Source organism: Myotis lucifugus, unplaced genomic scaffold (genome assembly GCF_000147115.1).
Source record: "Myotis lucifugus unplaced genomic scaffold, Myoluc2.0 scaffold_23, whole genome shotgun sequence".
Lineage (NCBI taxonomy): Eukaryota > Metazoa > Chordata > Mammalia > Chiroptera > Vespertilionidae > Myotis > Myotis lucifugus.
In genome coordinates this window covers 8,297,624-8,308,257 of record NW_005871071.1, presented here as the reverse complement: position 1 = coordinate 8,308,257, position 10,634 = coordinate 8,297,624, and the positions used below count along the sequence as shown (strand labels likewise).

General features: G+C 42.9%; 1 protein-coding gene across 6 annotated transcripts in view; it reads right to left on the bottom strand.

The window, feature by feature from the left end:
• Positions 1 to 1,256: 1,256 nt before the first annotated feature.
• The window catches only part of CEP152 (centrosomal protein 152), a 103,640-nt gene continuing 94,262 nt past the window's right edge, over positions 1,257 to 10,634 (bottom strand). For all 6 annotated transcript variants that reach the window (XM_014453474.2, XM_023751678.1, XM_023751681.1 and 3 more), the window contains 4 exons: positions 8,309 to 8,412; positions 6,034 to 6,190; positions 5,693 to 5,796; positions 1,257 to 2,556 (listed from right to left, as the gene is read on the bottom strand). In XM_014453474.2, coding sequence (XP_014308960.1) covers positions 1,541 to 2,556; positions 5,693 to 5,796; positions 6,034 to 6,190; positions 8,309 to 8,412 — 1,381 coding nt within the window. In that variant the 3' untranslated portion in view covers positions 1,257 to 1,540. The remainder of the gene's footprint in view (positions 2,557 to 5,692; positions 5,797 to 6,033; positions 6,191 to 8,308; positions 8,413 to 10,634) is intronic.

The following is a 10,634-nucleotide window of genomic DNA, read 5'->3' as shown; positions in this document are numbered from 1 at the left end:
AATAGAATGAAATATGGATATAAAAAAAATTAGGTTGAAATTATGATATCAAAAGAGATTAGAGACACCATAAAAGGAGCAGAAAGCATGATCTCCAATGTCGACCTTGATGCTGAGGATGTCAATACCTGACAAGGTTTTAAAACAAACAAAAGATGAAAAGGTAGGTGAGCAATGAGCTAGATTCTCAGTTCAGTTACACCCAGGGTTTCAACGGATCAATCACCAACCAGACCCATAAATTCAGCTGGTTTAGGAGTTTTCCTAGAGTCAAAAATTCCAGCCAAACTATTAGACAAGGGGCACTGATCCTCGGAAACAGAAGTGAGACTTTGAAGAGATGCTATGTTCCTTTCCCTAACTGCATGTCAACTCAAGCACTGAAATCCGGGCTAGTTTTCAGGCTTCTCTCTCTACATCCGGTCACCAGATGAGGTGACATAGCTTTCCAAGCTCCAGAAGGTTCTGTTCCAGGTTCTTGCTTTTAGAGATGATTCACAGCAGGAGGAGGATGCATTTGCCACCCATCCCACCAACACCCGTTAGCCTGGTTCTGGGTGGAAACTATATTGAATCAAACCACATATACTGTCCATACATGGTTTGAGAGAAGCACCTGCATACACCAACACTTTCATACGCACCTCTAAGAATCTGTAAAAGATTCCTCTAAAAACAACAGTATTCAGGTGGTCATTCATTTCTGCGTGGTTTAAAGTTATGACCTTTGGCACATAGCATTAATAACTTAGCCAATTTCTATTATATAAATGAATATAAAAATCTAACAGCTAAAAATTATTTGCTACATGGTAGGGCCTATCATTTCCATTTTTTAAAAAGTGGCATTTTAACTAAAAGAAAGACTATGAAGCCATAAAGGAGACAAAGAAAGTCTTTCTCTGGATGTCCTAGGAGACATGACATAATGCAAATGCCAACTAAAAAATGTATACTATTATTCTAAACAATACAACCAGGACACCGCTACATATTTTGTGGCAATCCTTACAAAACCTCTTTTCTACAGATTGAAAGCAAGAATAAAAATTTTGAGAAGATACTTCCAGGAAAGGTATGTGTAGGTGAGTATATAGCCTCATTAAATATTGCCAATTTTAAAAATTAAATTTGGCTGATCATATACACAAATCATCGAAGTTTACATTTTTTTCTGGATGAATTTCAAACATAATGTCAGTATAACATTTCTATATCATGAGTTACAAAATAATTCATGACAACTCTATAGACCATATGCAAGTTTATTTAAATAATTTAACAGTGCACAGAGAGCTAATTTGTAAGTATAAAAAAATAGATGGTTTAGCAACCAAATATAAACACCACACGGAAACAGATTACACAGACACTATCAGGCCTTTGGGAGATTAAGGCGACATGAATATCTCAAGTAGTTTTATGGGAATACTTTACTCATAGAATAGATGTTACTAAAACATCTCAAAACATTTTTCAGTATGAAGTCTTCCCTTCCAGTTTTCTTGCCAATATATTCTTCTTAAATACTGTACAACGATTAGTCAAGATTGACAAAGGGGCTGTCGAAGCCGCTGTCCTGCTGGCTGGACAGAGGGGCCATCGGCCTTCTCGAAGGTTGCCGATGCGCTGAAGACGGCTCTGCGCTGCTCAGCTGTTTGAAATCTGCCGCCAATATATCCGCCTTAGGACGAGCTGGGTGTCCAGGGGTCATGCTGGTCTTCCCCGGCTGGGCATACATGGCTTCTTCGGACAGGTCTGGAGTGCGACCAGTCCGGCACTGCATCGGTGGAGAATTCTTATGATTTTTCTCTTTCTCTGAAAGGCAACCGGCTGCTAAGAACTGTTTGAAATGACCAGCCCCGGCGAGCACCTCCAGAGTGTCTCGGAGAAAGGATGCCTCGGGGCTGCCGCAGGGCAAGGTGGCGCTGCTGGAATGCCAGCCCAGCGAGGCGCCGGGGTCCCCGCCGTCCTTGACCGGAGCTTCCTCGACACCCAGACCCTCACTTTTGTCCGATTCCCTTTCAGTGAGTGGAACACACTGGTAGACTTTGAAGCCCCGTCTTTCATTAGGACTCTGACAAGTTATGTGTGCGGATCCCGATTCGGAAAGAGCGGGGCCATTTCTCGGCGAGGACTTGCTTCCGAAGGGTCCGAGGAAGGGGTATTCGGCTGCCTGCAGACACGAGCCCGAGCCGGCGTCACCGAGGAGGTCTTTCTTCCTGTGCAAACCATAGCCCCCTTCGCCTTCCCAAGGGACAAACTCGGGAGAGGCAGCCCCTGGCGACGCGTGCAGATGTTTGTGACTGCAGTCCCCACCCTGAAAGTCTGCACGCGACCCTTTGGGACCCACGTGCTTGGGGTCCCCAAGCTCCGCCGCCTCCAGCCGCCTCCGAAGGTCGCAAGCAGCCCGCCTCTTGGGAACCTGGTCGCACGTACGTTTGGGGAGAGTTTTCATACTGTTTGATTTGCTTTCAGTGTGACCCGGTAGAGTCTGGTCCACGTCATTACTTTTTGATTTTTCAACACCAATTATCTCTGAAGTCAGGGGCAGTACTACAATATACAAGGGAACACAAAATTAGGGGAGCGTAAAACTAGGAGAAAGTTAACATTGAGAGAGAAGGACAAAAACTACATTTTTATGTATTCCCAAAGAAGGCATATTTATTTGAATCACTCTCAGAAATACATCAATGTCAACATGTTAAAATCCTCTTTTACATATATCCATTAGAACAAGGTAGGTAATTTTGTTGTTGAAATCTGATACAGTATTATTGCTAGCCACCGGGTCTATTATTTTCTGCAACAGATGTTATAGCATTTTAAGAGCCAACTGCGACGTTTCCAGTCCTGTTCTGATATGGAGTTTCTGATGAAGAAAGTTGACTGGAAGAACCCCACTGCCCAACACTTGTGCCCACACACACAGCACAAACTAATCGGAGTTTCTCATTTAATCAGCTAAGCAGTGGTCGGCAAACTCATTAGTCAACAGAGCCAAATATCAACAGTACAACGATTGAAATTTCTTTTGAGAGCCAAATTTTTTAAACTTAAACTATATAGGTATAGTTTGTGAGCATACAACCTAAAAAAATTAGGTTGAAATTATAATATCAAAAGAGATTAGAGACACCATAAAAGGAGCAGAAAGCATGATCTCCAATGTCGACCTTGATGCTGAGGATGTCAATACCTGACAAGGTATTAACTTAATTAGGGTACTCCTAAGGCTTAGGAAGAGCCACACTCAAGGGACCAAAGAGCCGCATGTGGCTCGCGAGCTGCAGTTTGCCAACCACGGAGCTAAGGCATTAAATCTGACCAGAGGCACAGTAGCCACACGGCACAGAATCAGAGGCAACTGCCTCAGAAGAGTACAGCTTGGTCCCCACAGTCCATGAAAAGGGCTTCGACTGGGAACATTATTTGCACACTACTGCTCCAAATCCAGAAAAACCTTTTTCTTATTATATGCGACTGCCCTTTTCTACCCAAGGCTCACATTACCATTCCAAAATTTACACAAATAATCACATTTACCAATATCAGACTCAGTTTCCTGAACAATTTCTGCCTGAAGCTTCCCAGAGTCCAAATGCCACCCCACCCCCACCCATGTGGAATTTACCAATGCTTTCATGTATTTTCACCAGCTGTTGCTTTACATATTCTAAAGCTTTTTTTTTTTTTTTTTTTTTTTTTTGTAGAAAAAGAAACCATTTACATAGCTTCTTGGGAGGCAATTCCTTTATCATGAACTTTGGTCCCTTTTAATGCTAAAACTGTAATTTTCCTAATATTGCATTTAACTCTATCATTTTTCTACTATCAGCACTGCACTTACTAGGTATGTCACCCTCCATCCTTTTATTTTGAATTTTAAATGTTCTTCCTGTGGAAGTAACATATGTCTGGATTTTTAAAAAACCGTTTGCAAGTTGTGGTCTCTTAATAAGTGAGTTTAAGCTATTCACATTTGGTGTGAATGCTGATATTTCAACCAATCATTGTTTCCTACTTACCCATGCTTTCTAGTTGTATTTTTCCTCTTTCTTGATTTTGTTAGATTAAAAACATCATCTTCCAAGTTTTTCCCCTACCAATTTGAAAGTTACATACTCTACTTCTATTTCTCTATTGGTTATCCTTAAATTTCAATACACATACTTAAACCTATATTTTTCTAGCAATGGCTAGAATTACCAGTATCTATATCCTCTCCTTGAAAATAATAAAAATCTTAGCATATTGTTAGTTTCCGCTACAATATTCTCTTACATTTTTTCTGAGCATACTATACTTTTCTAACATTCTCAGGTCCTGCTGTTTGTTCTACGAATTCTATTTCCTTAGGTATAAGTTCTGTTTATTTGTTTTGTTTTATTTTGAGTTTGGTGCCTTTTTTCATGGTACTGGCTTTCTATAAACATGTGATGATTCTTGGTTGAATGCTTACCTTTCAGATGTCCTCAATGAGCTGTTTTGCTGTTGGTTTAAAGAAGTTGGGAATGGAATGGGAAGAAATGAGCTGCAGGGTAGAAAGACCTAAAACCTGGTACTCTGGCCCTGGCCAGGTGGCTCAGTTGGTTGAAGCATTGTTCCATACACCAAAAGGTTGCGGATTTGATTCCCAGTCAGGGCACATACCTAGGTCATGGGTTTGATCCCCAGTAGGAGTGCATTTGGGAGGCAACTGATCGATGTTTCTCTCTTTCTTTCTCTATCAAATCAATAAACATATCCACAGGTGAGGATAAAAAACACTAAATTAAAAAATACAAAAGCTGGTCCTCTAAGCATGTGGGCTCCCACTTCGCGCCGCCTTGGTGTGGCTGGCCACCCAGAGCACTGCCCTGCTACCAGGCCAGCCGTGGGCAAACTACAGCCCCCGGGCCGGATCCGGCCCTGTTTGAAATGAATAAAACTAAAAAAAAAAAAGACCGTACCCTTTTATGTAATGATGTTTACTTTGAATTTATATTAGTTCACACAAACACTCCATCCATGCTTTTGTTCCGGCCCTCCCTTCCAGTTTAAGAACCCATTGTGGCCCTGGAGTCAAAAAGTTTGCCCACCCCTGTTCTAGGCCCTTCTTCCTGTTGCTCTGACCCAGCCCAATATTGGGGTTGGGGAAGGGAGAGGAGGAGAACTGAAGAGGGTGACCCCACCTGGATCCTGCTGTTCTAGAACCCCAACTAGTTTTCCTGGTGGGATGGCCCAGGCTTACTTCTCCTGCATCACCACCACCTTCTTCTGTGGGACAGTTCTGACATTGCTCCTGCTGTGGCTGTCATCTCTGGCAGTTCTGAACTGAGGCTCCCCTCCTCAATCTTCTACTGTCTTCTTTCTTTCAGGATTTCTCATGGCTTCTGGCCCACCAATCACACTTTTCTAAGCCCAGTTATAATTTCTTCTTTTATAGTTGTTGTTTACCATCTTTTCTACCATTTCTAGGGTTGGAAGCAGCAAAAGGAAGCTGATGGGTTTGCTGAGTCTGCCTACCTGAGCTGGAAACAACATTGTTTTGCACATTTCCAGTTTAAGTATAAAACATACAGAAGTTAATAAATTACTTCTCACTCCCTACATTTCCTGTGGGTTTTTTTTTTTTTCATTTGAAAAATATTAAGTATCAAAAAGAGAGAGAGAGAGAAAACCCCTCAAGTGACTCATGTTGACATACCTGACGCTGTGGTTTTGCTCTGGGATCTGTTTGCAATAGGTGTTTCCAGCAGCTTTGCCATTGTAGCAAGTTTGCTAGCAGCATTCATAATCTTTTTCTCAGCTCTGTGGGAATTCCAGAACATTAAATTAATATAGTTTAAGGGGAAAAATGAGTTTCCTTCACCCCAGGACTTCTGTTTTCCTATTAGCTCTGCCAACATTAGGGCAGCACAGCCTTTGAGCCTCTCTTAACCCCAATGGCTGATCACGTAGAAACAGTTAATAGCGTGATTAAGCAAAATGATTAAAAAACAACATGCGTCATGGTACTCTAAGGACACGATGCTTGTTTAAGCTTACCCCTCCTGTTTCCCATTATCCTGCAAGATCTGTTGGAGGCAGGTCAAATAGTACGTGCGCATCTTACGGATGGTTTCTTGACGTTCTCGCAACACCTCTGCCTTGACCATTTCCGCAGCTCTCTCCTTACTCTCCCGAATGTACCGCAGCATGTCACCTGCGGGCGGGGGGGCAGAGAAATCCCCACAGAACCACGTTTGTTACCAGTTCTTTAAAAACAAGAGAAGCAGACTTCAAGATCAATTTTCTAAGAGATGAACTGATTACAGGTATAATTTAAACACTGCACTTTTCCACAGTCATTAACAGGGAATATTTCCGATCACTATTTTGGTAGACTCAAAGGCAAAGGAATCTAAGTCTTCCCAGAATGATGACAGCCACATGTGGTAAGGACACAGAGCACATTCCCCAGGGAGATTCTATCCTCTTCTGAAACACTGAGATAAGAAAAAGACCATAAACACAGGGTGGGGCAAAAGTTAGGCTTACAGTTGTTCATATGGAAAATACAATAATTCAGAAATAATGACACAAGGATAAACTTTCACATACAACTGTAAACCTACTTTTGCCCCACCCTATATGCATTTTACTTGTCCATTAGGTCTGATTAAAAGAGAAAAAGAGAAATATACAGGAAAGGGTAGCCAGAAAGGAGGAGACAGCAGACACAGAAGGAGGCAAAAGGAGCTGAAGAGACGCAGAGTCTTCTGTTTCCTTGTGCTCTGAAAATCCGTGTTTCATCATGTATTCAATCCTTTCAGCACCAGTGAGCATCCAACAACATGGAATCTCACCATCCACGAGAGAGAGGTGCACTGTGCTACTGCAGGGAGAGGAAAGGGACTCACGTTGCCTTCTGAATTCACATTTAAAATAGTCCACAAGCTTTCGAAACCTCTTTTTATCTGTAACTCGACATGCTTTGATTGGGAGTACCTTTAGCTAAGGTTGACTTTTGTTACCAAGCCCAGGCCTGCATCCTCCATCTAGAATATCAACACCCCTGTTATATTAAGGATTCCAATTCACAGAGGACAGTAAGCTTGTCCTGAAAATCACATGTTCTCTGCAAAAATACTGATAGACTACTTCTCACTATCTGAAGTGGAAAAAATGAAAACAAAGTACATGTCAACACAAAATTTCCAACCAACTTCTAAAATGTAAACACACACACACACACACACACACACACAAGTTATATTAGGGTGAAAAAAATACTTAAAATTTCACTTCCCAGTTAATATGATTGGTAACAAAAATTGCCTTGTTTGTAGTAATAGAGCCTCTATTAATATAAGCGGCAACTGAGAAGCAAATCCTCTGAAACTGATACTAAATGGGCTTTTCAAACATCTACACGATTCTCATGATCTACCAATTATATTCGGAACTTGAGACCTGCTCCACTCCTTTTGTTAAAAATGAATGCAGTATCAGGAAACTACGGCCCGTTTGAAATGAATAAAACTAAAAAAAAAAAAAGACCGTACCCTTTTATGTAATGATGTTTACTTTGAATTTATATTAGTTCACACAAACACTCCATCCATGCTTTTGTTCCGGCCCTCCGGTCCAGTTTAAGAACCCATTGTGGCCCTCGAGTCAAAAAGTTTGCCCACCCCTGACTTAGTCCATTGTCAAAATAATGAGAAACAAGAGAACGACTCCTAACTCCATTTTCCCTGGTCCTTAAAAGTTGGCGGTAGTAAAAAATAATTTAACACTCAGGTGACAGTTTCGTTGCTACCAGTTAAGTTATAAGATTATAACATGTTTAGTTTAATATCAGTGTCCAAAAAAGAAACAGAATAATCAACAATATAAAACAACTCTATCCTCTATGTTACTTCCAAAAGAAATTATTTGGGCAAAATGATCCATTACTGTTTAATTAAGAAAGGTATTGCCCTAACCGGTTTGGCTCAGTGGATAGAGCGTCAGCCTGCGGACTCAAGGGTCCCAGGTTCGATTCCGGTCAAGGGCATGTACCTTGGTTGCAGGCACATCCCCAGTGGGGAGTGTGCAGGAGGCAGCTGATCGATGTTTTTCTCTCATCAATGTTTCTAACTCTCTAGCCCTCTCTCTTCCTCTCTGTAAAAAATCAATAAATTTTTTTTTTTTAAAAAAAGAAAGGTATCTATGTTCTCTTATGCAAGCTGGTAAGGTCTAGGACAAAGTAGCTTGAAAAATTCCCAAAAATTACTTTTGTCAGTAACAAAAAGGCCCAAACCACTTGAAAATCGTGGGACTCTCTCTAGGGACTTACGCTTGATTTTTTTCACTGCTTTAATGTACTGCTCACGAAGCTCTTCCAAGGCCCCCTGATTGCACGGCAGGCAAGCATGTTCAATGGCCCCTTCTGACAATGACCTAAACACAAACAGCACAGGTTGTAAGTGAAAAACTTCTATCTATAAATTCCAATAAGATAAAACTGAAATGTGCTTAAAAGTTCACATAGGAGAATCTTTATTATATAGTTAGTTAAAATAGGAGAAAAATGAAAACAATTGAAATGTTATGGTTACTTAAGTAAGTCGTGGTAAATCCACATGATGAAAATCAATGCAGCATATTATAGAGTATATAATGAGGTGGGGAAATGTTAATAAAGATTACGAAATAGCTTTTACAATGTTCTCAATTTTTAAAACGTGCACATGGTATGTGTATATGAAAGAGCCTAAATGATATAAAACAACAGGTTAAAAGAGGGTATCCTAGGGATAGGATTTTGGAAGGTTTTCCTCTTTTTTATACTTTGTGCCACACAGTTATGCACCACTTAATGACCAGGGTATGTTCTGGAAAATGTGTCATTAGGCAATTTTATCATTGCGCAAGCATCACAGAGGGCCCTTCCACAAACCTAGATGCATAGCCTACTATACACCTAGCCTATATGGTGTAGCCTATTGCTCCTAGGCTACAAGCCTGTACACCTGTCACTGTACGAAACAGCATGAGATTAAATCAAGCACAAGAAATAATGATGCAACCAAGAAACATAATAAACGTAAACCAGTAACACAGTTATTACCATTACCAAGTATTATGCACTGTACATAATTGTATGTATTATATGTTTGTATGACTCAGCAGGTTTGTTTACACCAGCATCTCCACAAACACGTGAATAAAGTGTTACATTTCAACAGCTATGAGGTCACTAGGAAGAGGAATTTTTCAGCTCCATTATAATCTAACTAGAGGCCCGGTGCACAAAATTCGTGCGGGGGAGGGGGGGTCCCCTCAGCCCAGCCTACACCCTCTCCAATCCGGGACCCCTCAGGGGATGTCTAACTGCCGGTTTAGGCCCGATCCCCAGCAGTCAGACATCCCTCTCACAATCTGGTACTGCTGGCTCCTAACTGCTCACCTGGCTGCCTACCTGATTGCCACTAACTGCCCCCCCTGGCAGCCTGATCACCCCTAATCGCCTCTGCCTGCTGGCCTAATCGCCCCTAACTGCTCCCCCTGCTGGCCTGGTCACCCCAACTGCCCCCCCCCACCAGCCTGGTCACTCCTAACTACCCCCTCCACTACCAGCCTGGTATCTCCTTACTAACCCCCCCCCCCCCGCCACCAGCTTGGTTGCCCAACACAGCCTGCTGTTCAGTCATTTGGTCATCCCTCATTAACCCCCCTGCCGGCCTTGTCGCCCCACGCAGCCTGCTGTTCTGTTCGGTCGTTACTGTTACTGTGAGGGCATCTTGGACAATTTGCATATTCCTCTATTATTAGTATAGACTAGAGGCCTGGTGCACAAAAATTTGTACACTCGGGGGGATCCCTCAGCCCGGTCTGTGCCCTCTCACAGCCCAGGACCCCTCAGGAGATGTCCACCTGCTGGTTTAGGCCCGCTCCCCGGGGGATCGGGCCTAAGCTGGCAGTCAGACATCCCTCTGGCAGCCCGGGAGCCCTCAGGGGATGTCCACTTGCCAGCGGGGAGCAGGCCTAAGCTGCAGTTGGACATCCTCAGCACTGCTGAGGAGGCAGGAGAGGCTCCCACCACCACCGCTGTGCTGGCAGCCGTCAGCCTGGCTTGTGGCTGAGCAGAGATCCCTCTGTGGGAGTGCACTGACCACTAGGGGGCATCTCCTGCATTGAGCGTCTGCCCCCTAGTGGTCAGTGTGTGTCATAGTGACCAGTCATTCCCAGTTGTTCTGCTGTTAGGGTCAATTTGCATATTACCCTTTTATTATATAGCAGTGGTTCTCAACCTTCTGGCCCTTTAAATACAGTTCCTCATGTTGTGACCCAACCATAAAATTATTTTTGTTGCTACTTCATAACTATAATGTTGCTACTGTTATGAATTGTAATGTAAATATCTGATATGCAGGATGGTCTTAGGTGACCCCTGTGAAAGGGTCGTTCGACCGCCAAAGGGGTCGCGACCCAAAGGTTGACAACCACTGTTATATAGGATAGAGGCCTGGTGCATGGGTGGGGGCTGGCTGGTTTGCCCTGAAGGGTGTCCCGGATCAGGGTGGGGGTCCCACTAGGGTGCCTAGTCAGCCTGGGTGAGGAGCTGATGGCTGTTAGTGGTCAAGCCCCCAGAGGGGACCCTCACCCTGTGGGGGTGTGGC